This window comes from Oncorhynchus kisutch, linkage group LG23 (genome assembly GCF_002021735.2).
Source record: "Oncorhynchus kisutch isolate 150728-3 linkage group LG23, Okis_V2, whole genome shotgun sequence".
NCBI classification, from domain to species: Eukaryota; Metazoa; Chordata; class Actinopteri; order Salmoniformes; family Salmonidae; genus Oncorhynchus; species Oncorhynchus kisutch.
In genome coordinates this window covers 1919616-1941646 of record NC_034196.2, presented here as the reverse complement: position 1 = coordinate 1941646, position 22031 = coordinate 1919616, and the positions used below count along the sequence as shown (strand labels likewise).

The 22031-nt window shown below is 40.5% G+C and overlaps 1 protein-coding gene across 2 annotated transcripts in view; it reads left to right on the top strand.

Annotated features, from left to right (window-relative positions):
- The window catches only part of LOC109868209 (band 4.1-like protein 4), a 105942-nt gene that overhangs the window by 43877 nt on the left and 40034 nt on the right, over positions 1-22031 (top strand). For both annotated transcript variants that reach the window (XM_031802690.1, XM_031802691.1), the window contains exons 4-6: positions 13045-13096; positions 13243-13321; positions 21073-21170. In XM_031802690.1, the coding sequence (XP_031658550.1) occupies positions 13045-13096; positions 13243-13321; positions 21073-21170 (229 nt within the window). The remainder of the gene's footprint in view (positions 1-13044; positions 13097-13242; positions 13322-21072; positions 21171-22031) is intronic.

The following is a 22031-nucleotide window of genomic DNA, read 5'->3' as shown; positions in this document are numbered from 1 at the left end:
GTAGTGTTCTGCTAATATAACAACGTGCACCTTTCATTCCCAGACGATACAGACACTGTGCCTATCGGCATTTTGTCTGGTGGTAATGGGGCTACCTTGGCAAACATGTCAGAGTGGTCATACCTTCCTGTATGATGTCCCGTATACAACACGAGTTCCCTCCCCATATTGACTGATGCCTTTCAATGCAATACTTTATCAAGACAATACAAGTAAAAGTTGTGTCTAGTAAAATGTTTATGCCGAGCACCAGGTCTCTCTCCACTCAGACATCAGTATCAAGCCCGTCTACAGGAAACGTATGATCTCTGTAATTGCAAACAAAGGTTTCTGTACCAAATATTAAGTTCTGCTTTTCTGATGTGTCAAATACTTATGTCATGCAATAAAATGCAAATGAATTACTTAAAAATCATACAATGTGATTTTCTGGATTTTGGTTTTAGATTCCGTCTCTCACAGTTGAAGTGTACCTATGATAAGAATTACAGACCTCTACATGCTTTGTAAGTAGGAAACACTGCCGATTTTGCAGGTTATCAAATACTTGTTCTCCCCACTGTATATATTTTCACTCCTTCACTCATGCTGCCAAACATACCCTCGTAGTACTGACTATCCTACCGATCCTTGACATTAATGATGTAATTTACAAAATAGCCTCCAACACTCTACTCAACAAACTGGATGCAGTCTATCACAGTGCCATCCGTTTTGTCACCAAAGCCCCATACACTACCCACCACTGCGACCTGTATGCTCTCGCTGGCTGGCCCTCGCTACATATTCATCGCCAAACCCACTGGCTCCAGGTCATCTATAAATCTTTGCTAGGTAAAGCCCCACCTTATCTCAGGTCACTGTTCACCATAGCACGCGCTCCAGCAGGTATATCCCCAAAGCCAACACCTCCTTTGGCCGCCTTTCCTTCCAGTTCTCTGCTGCCAATGACTGAAACGAATTGCAAAAATCACTGAAGCTGGAGTCTTATCTCCCTCTCTAATTTTAAGCATCAGCTGTCAGAGCATCTTATCAATGACTTACACAGCCAATCTGTAAATAGCACACCCAACTACCTTCTCCCCATATTCCTATTTATCTTCTTGCTCTTTTGCACCCCAGTATCTCTACTTGCACATCATCATCTTCACATTTATCACTCCAGTGTTAATGCAACATTTTTATTATTGCCTTACCTCCCTACTCTTCTACATTTGCACACACTGTACATAGATTTTTCTATTGTGTTATTGACTGTACTTTTCAGCATTTATGGGTTCGATTACAGGCTCAAAATGGCCAGAAACAAATAACTTTTTTCTGAAACTCGTCTGTCTATTCATGTTCTGAGAAATGAAGGCTATCCCATGTGAGAAATGACCAAGAAACTGAAGATCTCATACAACACTGTGTACTACTCCAATTTGACAGAGCTTGAAAAAATTGTAAAATAGTAATAGGCAAATGTTGCACAATCCAGGTGTGGAAAGCTCTTAGAGACTTACCCATAAAGACTCACAGGTGTAATTGCTGCCAAAGGTGCTTCTACAAAGTATTGACTCAGGGATGTGAATACTTATGTAAATGATATATTTCTGTATTTTATTTCCAATACATTTCCCAAAAAATTCTAAACATGTTTTCACTTTGTCATTATGGGGTATTGTGTGTAGACAGGTGAGAAAAACATATCTTTAATCCATGATGAATTCAGGCTGTAACAACAAATGTGGAATAAGTCAAGGGGTATGAATACTTTGGTGAGCATTTTGCCAGAGCCCCAATAGCAGCATAGATCAGCTCTTGGCCCCTCATCATAGATACTGGTCGGTCTCTCTCTCTCACACACACACACACACACACACACACACACACACACACACACACACACACACACACACACACACACACACACACACACACACACACACACACAATTATCAATGGTGGTTATGATTAGCCTGGTGGAACCAACCTGATCGTTGTGTTCACCTTTCTGTTTCACTTCAGATATCGGCGACAGGTAGCCTAGTGGTTAGAGCTTTGGACTAGTAACCGAAAGATTGCAAGATCGAATCCCCGAGCTGACAAGGTAAAAATCTGTTGTTCTGCCCCTGAACAAGGCAGTTAACCCACTGTTCCTAGGCAGTCATAGAAAATAAGAATTTGTTCTTAACTGACTTGCCTAGTTAAATAAAGGTAAATTAAATAAATATCATAAAATGGGAAGTGAAACACAATGGTGAACAAGCAATTGCGCTTGTTCCACCAGGCTAGGTTATGCCCTGGACATTATTTTCATCTAAGAAGCAGAAAATAATATCTGTTTACATAAAATACGTTTTCAAATGTATCAAATTAATGAAGTGGGTTACCTTCTGTATTTGTACAGGTGAAGGTTAATGTCCGGATACTTGCCAACATGTGGCTGACTGTTCCATTCATAGGAATGCTCACAGCGAAGACTTGTCTGCACGATGCTGATCAGGGCCCCCTTGCTGGTATTCTCTATGCTGCATGTTCAGCTGCAAACTAGAAATCTCTTAAACAACTGCAGCAGGCAATCATATGAGGTGGTGTTGAATGAGAGGGCCTCTGACATGTTGATATAATAGACAGCCAAGTGGTAAATTGCATTTTGTTCTAATGCACTTCACAACCAAAATTACTCTACTACTTGCATCTGCTTAGCTGGGGAATTATCCTACTATTTAATCAAGTCAGGTATTTTTCAATATACATTTCAGATAACACACATTACCTGTCGCTGTTGATGAAATAGTCTGTGTCATCAGGGAATTAACTCAGGTCACTATCAGAGGCCTCATGATGGTCCTTTTCATAAGAGTTGTGGGAGACTCTGGCACCAACGGAGGTGTTACATGGCACACTTTTCGTCTGAGATCTTGCCTGACAAGCTGTGAAAATAGCAAGATAACAGTGAATGAAAAGATTTTTGGAGGTCGCTGAACCATTGAAATCACATTACTGGACATGTTAGGATACTAATCTTTGCTCCTTCTGGTAGGTCCCGGCCTCCATTCATGGCCAGGGGATCAATCAGGCACCCAACGGTGTACTTTGTCTAACAGAAAAACAGGGTAAACGGTTGTCATTATCCTTTAATTATAAACATAGCTCGAGAAATAACGTAATCTTGTTTGGAAGCTAATTATATGCTTTACAGACGTAGCCTGACTGTCTCCAGATTGGATTGGTTTCAGGCCTTTGGTGCCGTTACACTACGCAACCAACTGTGATATGTTTTGCTTTAGTACTGGGTTGGTTTGAGTTTGTTGCTGCTAGTTAGAACACTATTGTAGTCAGACACGAGTTAGCTAGTACCACTATAGCTGCATCCAATATATATTTATGCCCTAGACATGGGTTGCACCTCGGAGGCTAATGTGACTGTTTTGTCTAAATTACACTAATTTAGTGGCATACAAATATGATGACACTGCTAAAGTAGGAAAATAATTAGTAGGAAACAACTGCCATATTAGATGTCAAATTTACTTTAGAGAGATGGCATTGTTGCCATTACTGTTACTATCAAAGATAATCATAAAAGCTAACAATGCTAATCTTAGCTAGCTAAAATACGGTTGTCCCCTCAGACTTAAGTTAGCTGGCTAAAGTTATACTGCATCTACATTCAATCTGGCGACATCATGATCAAAGGTTTTCCTACTAATTATTTGTCTCCTTTTTCAATGTTATCGTATTTCCATGCCAAATCCGAGTTGTATTGATGTACGCTATCATTAGCCAGCTAGCTAGGTAGCTAGCTATTTAAGTATATAGCTAGGTAGCTAGCTATTTAAGTATATAGCTAGGTAGCTAGCTATTTAAGTATATAGCTAGGTAGCTAGCTAATGTCAGCTATGCTAGCAATGATAGTAGGGCTGGGCGATGTGGACTAGAAATCATATCTCCATTTTTATTTATTTTTTATGGGCGATTCACAATATATATTGTATCTTGATTTTTTTTTTATTCTCTAAATAAGCGTTGTTGCACAATTAAAAGTCAATACACTGCATTTCAAACAGTCGGGAATAATCTAATTAATTCAGAGCTTGTAAAATTATACCTAGGCTAAATATAAGCCTTCAAGCATAAGACCCACTAATAATCAAAATAGTTTAACCTGCTTTAATGATCTGTCTTTCAAGTCTAAATAACCATGCACATTCACTGAATGACCAACTTCTGGTCGCAGGCAATATAGAAAATTAACAAAGGTTTCATAAGCAATCTCTCAAGCATAACTGCTAGTGAGTAGCCAGCTAGTCTTTTATATTTTAAGCCTAGTCAACTTGGATCTATTTGCTTGCAGAACAGAACAGTTGAACTGCTATGAATACACCATTCTGTCTGTCTCCAACTGTTTGAACAACATAGTGTATGTAGCGAATTCGGGAGGTGTAGCCCCAACCGGGACTCGAACCCGGGTCCAGTGGCTCTCAAGCTAACACTTTAGCTGTTACACCAAGGTGTTTTACTGTCGCTACAATAGCCTGTTCACTTTGATGAGATGTTGAAATCAAGTGGCCTACCTGGATAAGATGATTATTATATTTTCCTTATTTAACTAGGCAAGTCAGTTAATTAAGGACATATTCTTATTTACAATGACGGCCTACCCCGGACAAACCCCGACTACGCTGGGCCAGTTGTGCGCCGCCCTATGGGACTCCCAATCACGGCCAGATGGGTTCACGGCCGGATGCTTACTTCTCAGAATGAGAACGAGTTGCCAATTCCTTATGTAAATGCAACTTTTTTAATGCTCATTGCACATTTATAAAACACAGACTAGACAGTTTGGCTAAAATTCTGCTAGTGGTACTGCAATGCTGCGCACGATAGAAACTGAAAATGAATTCATACTCCCGTTTTAGTAGGGTCTGCTCGGTTCAAACTTTTGGGAGTTGAGACATAAAAAGGGAATCATTGCAAAGGTTACGTTCTCCTCTATTACAGTCAAATAATGTCTCAATGTTTTTTGGTGTCCATATGACCGATTATGTTGTACTAAACCTAAAATGGAAATAGCGAGTTGAAACTGCTTGTCAGAGATGAAGAAGATTATATTTCGTCTTTGTTGTGAGTGGCACGGGAGGCGCTTGGTGTCTGTGGGAATGGGAAGATGCGCAATGTACACAGCACAGAAGGAGCAAAGGAGACGAAACCAAAAAAGACAAACACTCATAAAAACAACACTCGTAAAAACAGACAAAAATTCTAACTTGATTCTTGAGATGCAGGCATTTGGAACCTCGTGCTAAAACATACATTCTAATCTAGATGATAGTGATAATAATTATCAAAATATACATAAACATATGCATATTTGGTCTAGCTACCGGTATACTCACCACCACTGGTGACCAACGAACTCCAACCACCTATTCCGCATGATACGGTCATGCGGAATAGGCAGGGCATGCAAACCATAGATTTTGGCTGTGCATCTTGCTGGAAGCATGCATTGCATGGTTGATCCGTATAGGGCTTTTCAGTCTCAACTGGCCGTGATCTTTTGAACATGTTGGTTTTGTGCAATGAAAAGAATGAGCCCAATTCAATGAAGGGAAGCGGAAAGGGAATTTGAACGTAGAGCTTGGCAAAAGGGGGCATGATTTTTTGACATAACTGTAATCCAAACGCAACCGATATTTACTTGTGACAAGTAAAGTTCCAAATTCCATTTTAGACCAAAATTATCCTATTTACACTTTGTAGTACATTTTGACACTAGAGTAAATGTTTCTGACTCGTATTGATGCCATATAGGCCATTTTCAAAGGGATTAGTTGTTTTTAAGGGGCAGTCACTCTTTAATTCAGGGTTAGGTTTAAAATCGTATTTTATGACTTTATGGCTGTGCCAGTTAGTGACCACTCTGCAGCGCTGCCTCCTGGGAAAGATTTATGACAATAAATCCCAACCTCAGCACACCTATAATCAAAACCTATCAATTAAAATAGACATCTCTGTAATTTATATGGGACTGCCTGGGGCCATAACAGTGTTAATTTCGGGAACTATTTTAGATTTGGTCTTTTGACTAAAATAACAATTTTAGTCTCAGTCAGATTTACATTTTTATAATTTCATCCTTTTTTAGTTTGAGGTAATATCAGTTAACTAAAACCCTGGACAATTTTAGGCGAGTTTTAGTAAGTCATCTTAGTCACACAGTCACCATTTTTTAATTGATGAAATAATGAATATTTACCTTGAACTTCCATCATGTTCACATTAAGATAGCCTTGTCCTACTATCCCCTCCTATAGCTGGCACATTTCTATTGTGGCAGATTATAAACAATGCCAGCCATGATTTACCATATAGGCTTCGCCTTTGTAACAGGTTAAACAATTTAGGCATACAGTTTTTTCCCCCTCCAGTTATAACCTTGGGATGGGAGTAAATAACAGTGAGATTCAGAGCCTGGGCCTCTCAGTATTGGCCTATTGGAACAGAGTATGGGCCTCTCAGTCAGACCTATCAATCAAACTGTCCTAACTTAACTTCCTATTGAAGTGGTGCATGGTCCGGGCAGCCTCGCCCCATGATGACAGAACATTTTAATTTATTTATTATCTATCTAATATGAATTAGTTCCATTCACTGGGGGACTGAGCAGTGCTGAAGGGAAGAGAGACATAAACTCTCTCATAATTCTCATACAGAACAAGCTCTGATCCCATGTTTTTAAAATCCTTGAGGTGCGTTTGAACAGATATAAATAGATCTAGCGGGGCTTTGTGCAGGTGCCATGAAAGCTGATAGACATAACCCATTAACTGGCCGTACTACACATATACACTACCTGCTTTAATAGATAAGGTTACTGGATAACTAAGGCTAGCATATTCCTTCATGTGCACACCATGATTAGATTTTTCTGTATAACAAAAGAATATTCTTCAGTACATTTTTTTTATTATAACTGCATTATACTGCATTATACCTGCAGGCTATAAAGTATTACAAAAGGTTAATAAGTAGTAGGTTGTTGCTCAGGCTATCTTTCTAAGTGGAACTCCTCTGTCTTTGTCTGGTTGTCCATAGCGATACCGCCTTGTCACTGTCAGCCACTGCTCTATCCCCAACCTCTCATTTGCATTAATTAGCATGCACTGGAACACACCAGCTGCAGTGATGTGATTATTGTAAATTAGATAAGATTAACCAATTCAATTAACTTATTCTAATTCAGTCACAGACACAGCTCTAATCACGTTCCCCTGGTCACCAACATCTGTTCCGGTGTGTTCTGGGTCGTTCATTAGGCACCAAGCGGAAGAAAATGTAGGGAAACCGAGAGGGACTACCTTTCCTGAACATGTCAAATAAGACATTTTCATTTTTAATAGACAAATATAGCAACATGTTTTTCTATGATGTGCCCTAGTGAATATGACCCTGGGCCCATCTTTGGTGTGGTGAGGGTTTAGGTAGAAGGAAATGGGGATGGTGCACATCATCTGTCAGTGGCATATTTAAGTCTGAAATAGGTTATTCAAGGCTAACCTACCTCATTACACTAACATTTATTCATCTCCATGCCCCAAAAATGCCCCAGAATCAAAAGATTGAGCTCACAGACACCTCCCTTCCTCAAACATCCCATGAATTTCCATCTTCATCTTGGCTAGTAGCTACATCTCCAGAAATTCACATTAAATATGTGGAATGCATATAAAACAGAACTTGAAGCTGTTTCTTCATGCAAGGGGTGCGGTTATATCAGACATGTAAGCAGTTTCAATAACATCAGCTCCATGATCTACAGTCATCTTAAAGCATAAAACAGTGGATAATGCTATTTATTGTAGTCTCATTTTAAAACAGTTGAATCCTGTTGCTAAGTTATCACGTTTGTTTTTAAAGTTTGATGCCAATGAGACTTGTTTGTACAGCACTTTGAGATATCAGCTGATGTACGAAGGGCTATATAAATACATTTGATTTGATTTGTTTACCCTCTCTGCGCACCGAACCCGTTAGCGGGATTAAATTCAACAACATACGATGATCGCTACATAAATAGTCATATTAAACATTCATGAAAATACAAGTGTCTCACATGGGTCGAAAGCCTAGAATCTTGCTAATCCAACTGCGTTGTCAGATTTAAAAAAGGATTTACTGCGAAAGAATATGATGCGATTATCTGAGAACAAAGCCCCATTAAAAAACAACTATTTCAACCAGCACAGGCGTAACATCACAAATTGCAATAAAATAAACCGTTTACCTTTGACGATCTTCCTCTGTTTGCAATCCCAATGCTGATTGTTACACAATGAATGGTCTTTTGTTTGATAAAATAAATTTCTATAGCCTAACACGAAACATTTTGTGAACCGCTTGTCGTGAATTCCGTCTCATTCCATTTTCGACGACATTCGATGTAAATACACACACTAAACTTGACTTTTCCAGTCATGTTTGGTTTCATTGCAATCAACTGGTTTGTTTGTAACACAACAAACCAGTTGTTTGTAACACAACCAAACCTGATGGGTCATTTCGCGGGACGTATTGACTGAAATAAACCAATTTGAAGACAACAAGTAATGACATCATTGTGCACCAATGATATGACCGCTGTTTCGTTGATTGACTGTATTTTAACCCAATGACCACTGATCGTCTTGAAATCTAGCTGGGTAGATAGCCAATGAGCTGAGGTAAACGGCAATATGTAAAGTGTATGTGTTGGAAGACCAACCCATGTAGTAAACTCCGGCGTAAAGAGGGTCATTCGCCATTGAAGATTCATACCGGAAGGAGCAACGCATGTTACGCACAGCACTATTTTGGTAAAGCGCATCTTCAGCTGTTTATATATCAATCAGTATGGCGACTAAGTCAGGGAAAGCTAAATCTAAGTCTAGATATACAGATGTACACACAATTTTAGAAGAAATTGATCAGGAAAATGAGACAGAGATTGTTGGAGGATGATTAATTTAGCGATTCCCAAATGGAGGAATATTTTTTGAACGGAGAGGACATCGTTTTGGACTGGTAAGTTCTTCTCATGCTTAATGCTGTTGTTTGAAATTAATAATATAAAATATTAGTTGTGATTTTTAAACATTCTTTAGTAGCAATATATAAAAATGTAATGAAATGTGTAAAGTACACGTTGGCTATACATTGTGGGTATGTTTGTATGTATGTATGACCCATAGTCTGTTTGTGTGTGTATATATACATATTGTGGATTAGAGGGAGCATGGCCGAGATGCGTGTGTCTGCCGCTCCACCCCACCCCCACATGAAATAGCCTATTTGAGGCTGTTGAGGGGAGGGCAGGCCCACAACAATGGCCAAAGTGAAATGGAGACAGTAGATACAGCTGGTCTGTTGTAATATAATAAAGACAGTAGATCTAGCAGGTCTATAATAATATATTCAATCTTATGTTCCCTGTACTCTATATATATCTGTTTATTATACCTGTTGATACAGGGCTCATATGTGAAACTATTCTAACTGAACATTTTATTTCACAGTGACACTGACTCCGAATGGGAGCCCCCAGGGCCAAGGTGTCCATCCCCCACTGAAGCTGGTTCATCCAGCTCCTGCCACAAGTGATGTTCATCTGCCCAAATGTATTTCTGCAGGCATGGATGTGCCTCAGGGCCAAAAGGGCACAGCATGGAGGCGTCGCTGTGTTCTTTGAAAAATGAAGTCCCCCATCACCTGTACCACATGCTTGGTGACCCTCTGCTTTACAGCAGAAAGAGACTGCTATGGCACCTGGCATCAGCAGCACAATATTGTGTAGAGGACTGAGGGTCTTCCAAATATTGAAAGTGTTATTTTGTAAATGTACATATATATTTTTTCATGTTTTTTCTCCATTTTTGGGGGGTGTGTGTTAGAATACCATTTTGGTATTTTGTATATAGTTATTCCATTCAAAATGTATAACTTCACCAATTTGGCCACTTGGGTACATTTGGGCTACTTGTGTGGGACACCTGGGTGACTTCATGATAAATGTCATGTTGCACACTCATTTTGGAAGTTATCATTCTGAAACTTTGCACAAGTACTGTTGCCCTCTTATGTTTTTCACTGAAATTGTCCCCATCATCCTATCTGAATGTTTGTTTTGTCTTGTTCATTTTAAAGATGATGATACAACAATTAAAAAAAACATATGTTTTTTAAATTGTATTATCTAAACCAGATCTATTGTGTTATATTCTCCTACATTCAATTCACATTTACACAAACCTCAGTGTTTTCTTTCAAATGAAACCAAGAATATGCATATCCTTGGTTCTGGGCCTGAGCTACAGGCTGTTAGATTTCGGTATGTCTTCAGGCGGAAATTGAAAAAAGTAGGGGGGGTAGCTGTAAGAGGTTTTTAAGGTCCAATGCAGCCATTTTTATCTCTATCAAATCATTTCTGGGTAACAATTAAGTGCCTAATTGTGATGGTTTTCAATTAAAATGGTCAATAAGTCTCAAGCAAGACTTTTGCTAGGACTGTCTGGGAGTGGTCTGAGTGAGGTGCCTAAATGGTTGAACCTATGGGAGGGATATGTAACCTGAGAACTAGCGGTTATTGAGAGGTTTGAAACTCATTGGTCTATTAATTTATACCATGTAGTGATGTCTCCAGGCAGGCCAGAACCCCATCCCCCCCAAAATATGCTGAAATTTAAGGCAGTCTTTTCAAACAGATCTTACACTAATTGGTCATTATCATAATTTAGCATTAAGTTATTAAAAGAACAGAGGAAGAGAAACAGTGTGGTCTGTTTTCCTCCTTACGATGGTTCCCAAGAGAAGCCTAAGCTGCAGTGACATGAGCTCTGACACAAAATCATAGCAAAGCATGGGCTCACTTTGACCACAATGCAAATAATCATTTTGCAATAGAAGTTTGCAGTCATGATCATAAGAAGAAGCTCGACAACATCCCATCAGATAGACACCACTGCGCCTTAGCTGCTATAACCAATGATAAACACATGAATATATTTATGTCTTTATGAGAAGAAAATATATATAATGTTGTGACATACACTGGATAGATGCAGTGAAATGTGTTGTTTTAGACATACTAGTATGGCACCCAATTAGAGTTAAGTGCCTTGCACATTAACAGATTTTTCACCTTGTCAGGTATTTGAACCAGCAACTTTTCAGTTACTGGCCCAACACTCTAACCACTAGGCTACCTGCCACCCAGTGAATAGACTATATAACCAGTGAACATGTCGATGTGGATTGTTATGTTTGAGGTGAAGACATGATCCAATATCCACACTAGCATACTACTTTGAATGCATACCTTTCCTTCAAAGTCATACATTAATGTGGGTGTTGGAACATATCTAGTTAGCTTCATGTACTGTAGGTTATTCTTGTTTGAGACCTCCACAGTGTTTATATTACACATTGTTACGTAGGGTAATTGTACATTGTGTTCAGAGCGGCATTGAACATGCTCAATGATTAGCCACTGAAAAGGCTGTTTAAAGCAGGATGTTCTATTGTAAACCCACTGCTGAGGTATGTTGGGAGGGATGTCCCTGTACTCTGCTAGAAGAAATGTTTCTATATAGAGCCAAAAAGCACCCTTATTTTAGAAGTGTACTCTGCTTTTCTTTCAACCACTTATGCTATGTCACATTATACAACAGGGTTCCCCAACTGGTGGGCCGCGGGACTAATTTGGCCCGGGGGTGGCTTTGTTTGGACCCCAAATTTTCTGAGCAAAGCAATCTTTTTAGAATTGTCATTGTTGGTCATAAAAGACTGTAAAAACACCAGGAAATCTGTTGCCTATTACTCATAATAGAGAGACACGTGATCATATACAAATGTTAGCAAGGTTTTAGTCAAATATTGTCTCTGTTTGGGCTTCTTAAGGTCAATTTTCAGTCTACACATTTTTGTAATTATGTTCCTGCCCCGTGGCCATCTGCTCAACAGCAGAATCTAGTTGATGATCTCAGTTGTATTTTGCCGAATCAGACATAAGGACATTGTGCAGGCCAAGCAGTCTTGCAGGAGGTACTGTGCTTTTATTTGATTTCGAGCACTTATGTCACATTATAAAGCATTGTAAGGCTGTTGGTTGTAGGTCTTGTAGTTGACAAACGCTGACAATGCGTCATCAGTGCATTCGACTGCAAACTTTAATGCTGAGACTCTGCATAACGGGGTATAAAATAAATAATATGGGGAGAGGGAATGGTGACACCTCCACACACTAGATCATGGCAGCTCTGACTGGTCTTCTAACCAGAAGCCTTTGCTTTAATACAGTAGCCAATTAGAACACAGGTATGGGTGGATCACAATAAAAGTCCTATACATATCACATCACATTCCTGTCCCACAGCATTATGCATCACCACCGTCCCATAAGGACTTTGTGCACAGAAATCCAGGCAGTTTTGCAGGAAGTTACCCAAATCAGATGTTCATTGATGTGGGACCTAGAGGCCCAACAAGATGAAAAAATATCCACCAAAGACTGTCTGCAAATCCAAAATGCCAGTACAGTCGGTATAAGATCGTTCACAAAAGCCAGCATGCTGTGACCTGTCCTAACTCCATGTTTTATTGATGCAGATTTTAATGACTCACACAGTCACGCTCCTTTTCAACAAGACAGTTTGGATAAAAGTTGGTTTTAATGTGGCTTCAGTATTACGCCAGAATTTGCATGACTGAACATCCCCCTCTGGAGCTGCCTGCATTCTGTCCAATACATTGACTGCACACTGCACACACACACACACATTGCACAGATCGCTCAGCCATGATTTGACAAAGTGCATCTTTTTCTTCCAGCCAATTACTGAATACTCATGCTCAAGGTAGCTTGTTACAGAACATACTGTAATTGTTACCGCACACATAGGCTACTAGTTACATATTGAATATTATGTATGGTACTACTTATGTAAACAAATAGTCATTATGGCAGTACTTTTTGTATGTAATTAAATGTCTTCTGTTTGTGTTTTTTTTGTTTGTTTGCAGTATTGGCTTGACCCCTCAAAAACCCTTTCGGAGCACAAAGATTTAATAACGAGTAAGTATCTCCTCTTCTCTCTGCGTTGAGTTGAATGTCTCTCAGCTGTTTGGATACAGTGATTTACAGTAGAAGGTTGCTGCAGTTAGTGAAATAGAAGCCTCTCTCTCCCTCTCTCTGACGTTCTCTCTCTCCCTTTCTCTCAGCGGGGCCTCCATACACACTCTATTTTGGGGTCAAGTTTTATGCTGAGGATCCCTGCAAGCTAAAAGAAGAAATAACAAGGTGTGCATTGTCAGGACTTTTCATGTCTCGCTATTGTGTACTTAATTGGCTAGCACCTCCACACATGCAAAATATGTAGCACGGCCTACATACATTCAAAGTAACGAAAGAAATCATGAAAAACCATTCAGTAAACTTTAATTTATTTTTATTTCACCTTTATTTAACCAGGTAGGCCAGTTGAGAACAAGTTCTCATTTACAACTGCGAAGTGGCCAAGATAAAGCAAAGTAGTGCGACAAAAACAACAACACAGAGTTACACAAATACAAGCGTACAGTCAATAACACAAAAGAAAAGAGAAATCGAAAAATCTGTGTACAGTGTGTGCAAATGTAGAAGAGTAGGGAGGTAGGCAATAAATAGGCCCTAGAGGTGAAAATAATTACATTTTAGCATTAACACTGGAGTGATAGATGTGCAGATGATGATGTGCAAGTAGAGATACTGGGGTGCAAAAGAGGAAGAAGGTAAGTAATAATAGGGGGATGAGGTAGTCAGGTGTGCGATTTACAGATTGGCTGTGTACAGGTACAGTGATCGGTAAGCTGCTCAGACAGCTGATGCTTAAAATTAGAGAGGGAGATATAAGACTCCAGCTTCAGAGATTTTTGCAATTCGTTTCAGTCATTGGCAGCAGAGAACTGTAAGGAAAGGCAGCCTTAGGAAGTGTTGGCTTTGGGGATGATCAGTGCAATATACCTGCTGGAGTGCCTGCTATGGGTGGGTGTTGCTATGGTGACCAGTGAGCAGAGATAAGGCAGGGCTTTACCTAGCAAAGACATATAGATGACCTGGAGCCAGTGGGTTTGGCGACGGATATATAGTGAGGGCCAGCCAACGAGATCATACAGGTCGCAGTGGTGGGTAGTATATGGGGCTTTGGTGACAAAACAGATGACACTGTGATAGACTACATCCAGTTTGCTGAGTAGAGTGCTGGGGGCTATTTTGTAAATGACATCGCCGAAGTCAAGAATCTGTAAAATAGTCAGTTTTACGAGGGTATGTTTGGTGGCATGAGTGAAGGAGGCTTTGTTGTGAAATAGGAAGCTGATTCTAGATTTAATTTTGGATTAGAGATGCTTAATGTGAGTCTGGAACAAGAGTTTATATTCTAACCAGACACCTAGGTATTTGTAGTTGTCCACATACTCTAGGTCAGAACCGTTCAGAGTAGTAATGCTAGTCGGAAGTGTGCAGGCAGCAATCGGTTGAGGAGCATGCATGTAGTTTTACTAGAATTTAAAAGCAGTCGGAGGCCACAGAAGGAGTGTTGTATGGCATTGAAGCTCGTTTGGAGGTTTGTTAGCACAGTGTCCAAAGAACTGCCAGATGTATACAGAATGGTGTCGTCTGTGTAGAGGTGGATCAGAGAATCACCAGCAGCATCATCATTGATATATACAGAGAAAAGAGTCGGCCCGAGAATTGAACCCTGTGGCACCCCCATAGAGACTGCCAGAGGTCTGGACAACAGGCCCTCCGATTTGACACACTGAACTCTATCTGAGAAGTAGTTGGTGAACCAGGCGAGGCAATCATTTGAGAAGCCAAGGCTATTGAGTCTACCGATAAGAATGCTCGGATACCAGATTGCATAGTGGAGAAGGTACAGTGGGATTCGAAATGGTCGGTGATCTGTTTATTAACTTGGCTTTCGAAGATTTTAGAAAGGCAGGGCAGGATGGATATAGGTTTATAACAGTTTGGGTCTAGAGTGTCTCCCCCTTTGAAGAGGGGGATGACCGTGGCAGCTTTCCAATCTTTGGGGATCTCAGACGATACGAAAGAGGTTGAATAGGCTAGTAATAGGGGTTGCATCAATTTCAGCGGATCATATTAGAAAGATAGGGTCCAGGTTGTCTAGCCAAGCTGATTTGTAGGGATCCAGATTTTGCAGTTCTTTCAGAACATCAGCTGGATTTGGGTGAAGGAGAAGCAGGGGATGGTTGGGCAAGTTGCTGCAGGGGGTGCTGAGATGTTGGCCATGGTAGGGGTAGCCAGGTGGAAAGCATGGCCAGTCGTTGGAAAAATGCTTATTGAAATTATCATAGATTTATCGGTGGTGACAGTGTTTCCTATCCTCAGTGCAGTGGGCAGCTGGGAGGAGGTGCTCTTATTCTCCATGGACTTTATAGTGTCCCAAAACTTTTTGGAATTAGTGCTAGCCTTAGCTTTCCTAACTGACTGAGTATATTGGTTCCTGACTTCCCTGAAAAGTTGCATATCGCGGGGGCTATTCGACGCTAATGCAGAACGCCACAGGATGTTTTTGTGCTGGTCGAGGGCAGTCAAGTCTGGGGTGAACCAAGGGCTGTATCTGTTCTTAGTTCTACGTTTTTTGAATGGGGCATGCTTATTTAAAATGGAGAGGAAAGCACTTTTGAAGAGCAACCAGGCATCCTCTATTGACTGGATGAGGTCAATATCCTTCCAGGATACCCGGGCCAGGTCGATTATTAAGGACTGCTCGCTGAAGTGATTTAGGGAGCGTTTGACAGGGATGAGGGGAGGTCGTTTGACCGCGAACCCAGTACGCACGCAGGCAATGAGGCAGTGATCGCTGAGATCCTGGTTGAAGACAGCAGAGGTGTATTTAGAGGGCAGGTTGGTCAGGATGATATCTAAGAGGGTGCCCATGGTTACGGATTTAGGGTTGTACCTGGTAGGTTCCTTGATGATTTGTGTGAGATTGAGGGCATCTAGCTTAGATTGTGGGACGGCCGGGGTGTTAAGCATATCCCAGTTTAGGTAATCTAACAGTACAAACTTGGAAGATAGATGGGGGAGATCAATTCACATATGGTGTCCAGGGCACAACTGGGGGCCAAGGGGGGTCTATAACAAGCGGCTACGGTGAGAGACTTGTTTCTGGAAAGGTGGATTTTAAAAGTAGAAGCTTGACTTGTTTGGGCACAGACCTGGATAGTAGGACAGAACTCTGCAGGCTATCTCTGCAGTAAATTACAACTCTGCCCCCTTTGGCAGTTCTATCTTGTCGGGAAATGTGATAGTTAGGGATGGAAATATCAGGATTTTTGGTGGCCTTCCTAAGCCAGGATTCAGACACGGCTAGGAGTGTGCTAAAGCAGTGAATAAAACAAACTTAGGGAGGAGGCTTCTAATGTTAACATGCAAAAGAATAGATTCAAGGCATAATGTACAGACAAGGGTATGGTAGGATGTGAGTACAGTGGAGGTAAGCCTAGGCATTGAGTGACGATGAGAGAGGTGTTGTCTCTAGAGGCACCATTTAAGCGAGGTGCAGTCACCGCATGTGTGGGGGGTGGAACATAAGGGCTAGCTAAGGCATATTGAGCAGGGCTGGAGGCTCTACTGTGAAATAAGACAACAATTACTCACCAAAACAGCAATAGACAAGGCATATTTACATTAGGGAGAGGCATGTGTAGCTGAGGGATCATAGGGTCCAGTGAGTAGCTAGGCGAGCTGGATGCACGGCGATTAACACAGTTAGCAGGCCGGGCTAACAGCAAGCTAGCAGATGGGCCTCAGGGGATGTCGCAACGGGAGAGTCTGTTGAAACCCCCTCGGATGGTTTCGTCGGCAGACCAGTCGTGATGGATCGGCGGGGCTCCATGTTGGCAGCAAAGGGTCCAGGCCAATTGGCAGATTAGGTATTGAAGCCCAGGAATTATCTGATTGATTCCTTCGGCTAGCCGGGAGAAAGGCCAAGCTCGAGGCTAGCTCCAGGCTAACTGGTGCTTGCTTTGGGACAGAACCCCCCTCAGACGGTTACGTCGGTAGACCAGTCGTGATGGATCGGCGGGGCTCCGTGTCGGCAGCAAATGGTCCAGGCCAATTTGCAAAGACGTAATTGAAGCCCAGGGACTGCTTGATGGAATCTCTTCGGCTAGCCGGGAGATGGGCCTAGTTCGAGGCTATCTCCAGGCTAACTGGTGCTTGCTTCGGGACAGCGACGTTAGACAGGAGTAGCCACTCGGATAGCAGTTAGCTAGCTGCGATGAACCGGAGTAAAGGTTCAGAGCTTGCGGTAGGAATCTGGAATGTGGTAGAGACTGTGGTAGAAACTGAAATAAAATCATTTTAAAAACCTGTTTGAAAAACTACAAGTATACTGAAACTATCTTTGACTCCAAAACAAACTAAAATTAAATAAAAAACATTGTGAATTATGTTCAGTTTAAGTTTTCTTATCTACATTTTCGTCAAAAATCTAATGGGGTTTTCAAGCTTCTGAATTTGGCAGGTCACATTGAGATTGGACGCGTTTGAGTGGTAAGGCTAAAGCACCTCAAGACTAAAGTTGAGGTCGGGGGAGGTGCGGCAGTCGAAAGTCAGGCACTATGTGGGTTTCCAGCAGCAAGGCTCAGAACAACATGGCAGTGTTGCTATTGTTTATAATAAACGTTTTTGTCTCTCTTTCTGTCTCCAACCCCCATATCATATACACTCAAAAGCTGAAATAATGTGGGTGTATGTTGTACAATCAATTTGTGAGAAGGAGATCTAAGAGGATTTGAATGGTATAAGCAACATGATACTTCCATATAGCAAGGGCCAGTCATTTTGCTGACCGTTATTCTTATCAGCAACCAATGCTTTAGCCTACTGCACCAAATTATTAGCCCATTTTAAGGACATTATCAACGTAAATATTTAACTTATTCATTGTCTGTTTTCATCATATGAAAATTATAGTCATTTTATTTAAGAAAATATAACCTATTTCTGAACAAAGTAGCCATTTTCATTCACTATTTCAAAAAAACGTAAACGCTGAAGATATGGCTTTTGCAAGTGCCAGCATCCCTCTCGAAAAGGTTGACAATCACAAAATGAGCGCATTCATTAAGACGCATGTAAAGAACGGAGGCTCAGGCAGAAAGCATCTTCATAACAACGACAAGACCAAAAGTTTCTTCATATTTTGTAGGAGAGCTGGGTGAAGACGTTAAATATGAAATATTTGAAATATTTTGTTGATTGATGTTATCTTGTTATGTAAGGATGAGACTGTAGAGGTAGAAGCATTCTTCTTTAGATGGCTGTCTATCCTGTCTTTCTGTTTATAATCTAATGCTAAATTCAGCTTTTGCTGAAAATATAGTTGTCTGCAAAGAGCGTCCCAGCGGGGTATTGGTTTTCAAGCGATATTGTGATTTTTCTGGTGGGAGTCATGATCTCTCCCCTTTAATTGTCCTAATTGCCTCATTTTTATAACCACAGATGATCAGGGATTGAGTCTTTTGGAGAGGATCAGAATGAGCAAAGTGAGGTGTAGAATTACTGATCTACAAATAGTAGTCCCTGCAATTAAGATTCTTATGCTACGCCTCCCCTGGTTTAAGCGATCCCCCCCCCCAAACATTCGTGCACAACCAGACCTTGAATGATTGATTGGAGACAGCTTGTGTCAATTAAAGAGCATTTATTAATTCTGGAAATACCGGTCAAAAAATTCTATAAATAAAATTAATCGAAATGTCTGGCCCTACACTGCCTATCAGAAGGCAAGTTGGCGCTATTACCATATTGCTTACCCCTGTTGAATTATCTCGGGATCTCCACAAGTGCATAAGGCTTATGGGTCAATTTTGGATGACCTTTGAGCACGTGATTTTTTTGTAAAGTTCATGCAGTTGGACCATGTTTATCCCCATAATGCAACACAATTTGAAAGGCGGTGACCATCGACTTGACAAAAGTGATCAGCTCGAACGCGCCCATTGACTTTAAATAATTTAAAGGTAGACAGCAAGATGACTCCAGCAGTACAGCAGATATTGGGCGCGTTCGAGCGGGTACATTTTGTCCAGTCGGTGACCACCTTTCAAAGTGTGTTGCATTATGGGGACAAAAATGTCCAACTTGCGCCTACATGTTGAATTTTTGATGAAGTTGGCTTCAAGTCGCTGCAGTTGCTTCTCACCAACAGCACCATGCAGCCAAACGCCTGGGTAGTGAGAGGCACTATTTGTGAACCATTAGGTGTCTTTGGTTGACCCATGCGAACGTGACCGACTACGTGACTGAAACAGGAACCAACTTAGCCACTATTATAAAGCTACAGGCAGAACAGAGGATACACATTAAAGTGATATTTGAGACCTCTCTGACCAATTCGTTCCTGTTTTGAGTTTGAGTGTGTGATATGGGAGTTTAGAAAAGTTTTCAACATGTAGAAAGAAACCTTTATTAACAATAGCAGCCATGTTGATCAGAGCCTTGCTGTTAGAAAACCTCAACAGTCAAACTCATTCCACGGAGTACCAATTGTCTGCAGGATTTCTCTCTTCCTTTGTACTTGATTGATGAATTCAGGTCACTCATTAGTAAGGAACTCCCTTCAGCTGGTTGTCTAGGTCTTAATTGAAAGGAAAAACCAAATACCAGCAGACAGTATGCCCTCCATGGAATGAGTTTGACACCCCTGCACTATAGTGTCTGACTTCACTCGTCGACTATCGTCTGCAGTGAGGCTTCGTTAGCCATACTACTACAAACACACCCAATGAGATGAGCGTAAGACTCTGCTCGCACACAGAGTATCTGCGCATGTGGGTACGGGTGCGCTTCAAGCTGCTGTACTGGTTGCTACGGGACCAAAAGATCAGGGAAGTGTATCCTCGCACCGTTGCGGAAATTGACCCACTCCTACTGTTTTCTTTATACATCTATATCATCTCACTGAGTCGACCTTTAAACCTAATTTAACCTATGCTATGACTCATCAGCTTATACATTACCGCCCCACAGTGGCAGGAAGGGATATCCCCAAAAACACAACAACTATACAACACCTAAATGGCTCCTAGCCTCCATGCATTGGCTGCTTTCTGTCCCTAACACTAAAACTGAAACTAAATAATATGAAAACTACAGTTTTTTTTTACATAAAACTTAATGAAATAAGTCAATCAGATCTGAAAACTGAAACTTTTTATTTCATGTTTGTGTATATATATATATACATACACATACAGTACCAGTCAAAAGTGTGGACACACCTACTCATTGCAGGGTTTTTCTTTCTTTTTACTATTTCCTACATTAATTGAAATGCATTCCAGGTTACTACCTCATGAAGATGGTTGAGAGAATGCCAAAAGTGTGAAAAGCTGTCATCAAGGCAAAGGGTGGCTCCTGTGAAGATTCTCAAATATAAAATACATTTTGATTTGTTTAACACTTTTTGCTTACTACATTATTCCATATTTGTTATTTAATAGTTTGTATGTCTTCACTATTATTCTACAATGTAGAAAATAGTAAAAATAAAGAATAACCATGCATTGCGTAGGTGTGTCCAAACTTTTGACTGGACCCGTATATAAATAAAAACAAATCTAAAACATCAAACTATAACCATATATATAACTATATATATAAGCACACACATATACTATATATATAAGCACAGTACACATATACTATATATATAAGCACAGTACACATATACTATATATATAAGCACAGTACACATATACTATATATATAAGCACAGTACACATATACTATATATATAAGCACAGTACACATATACTATATATATAAGCACAGTACACATATACTATATATATAAGCACAGTACACATATACTATATATATAAGCACAGTACACATATACTATATATATAAGCACAGTACACATATACTCTCCATGCTTGGTGGTTGTGTTGTTATTTGCATATTTAATGTGCTATGTGTGTGGGATTTAAGGATGTGTGTCTCACTTGGCCAGAGTCTGTGCCTTGGTACTGTAGGTACCAATTCTTCCTGCAGGTAAAGCAAGATGTACTACAAGGCAGAATTCCCTGTCCCCTTGATATCAGCGCACAGCTGGCAGCCCTGGCCATACAGTGTGAGTACCCATAAAGAGAGAGAGAGAGAGAGAGAGAGAGAGAGAGAGAAAGAGAGAGAGAGAGTCAATTGTGAATGAAAAGAGATTCAATAATTGTATTACAGTTGATGTCGGAAGTTTACATACACTTAGGTTGGAGTCATTAAAACTTGTTTTTCAACCACTCCACAAATTTCTTGTTAACAAACTATAGTTTGGCAAGTCGGTTAGGACATTTACTTTCTGCATGACACAAGTCATTTTTCGAACAATTGTTGACAGACAGATTATTTCACGTATAATTCACTATATAACAATTCCAGTGGGTCAGAAGTTTACATACACTAAGTTGACTGTGCCCTTAAACAGCTTAGAAAATTCCAGAAAATTATGTCATGGCTTTAGAAGCTTCTGATCGGCTAATTGACAACATTTGAGTCAATTGGAGGTGTACCTGTGGATGCATTTCAAGGCCTACCATCAAACTCAGTGCTTCTTTGCTTGACATCCTGGGAAAATCTAAAGAAATCAGCCTAGACCTCAGGAAACAAATTGCAGACCTCCACAACCCTGGTTCATCCTTGAGAGCAATTTCCAAATGCCTGAAGGTACCAAGTTCATCTGTACAAACAATCGTACGCAAGTATAAACACCAGGGGACCAAGCAGCCGTCATACCACTCAGCAAGGAGACATGTTTTGTCTCCTAGAGATTAACATACTTTGGTGGGAAAAGTGCAAATCAATCCTAGAATAACAGCAAAGGACCTTGTGAAGATGCTGGAGGAAAAAGGTACAAAATTATCTATATTCACAGTAAAACGAGTCCTATATCAACATCACCTGAAAGGCCGCTCAGCAAAAAAAAAGCCAGACTAGGGTT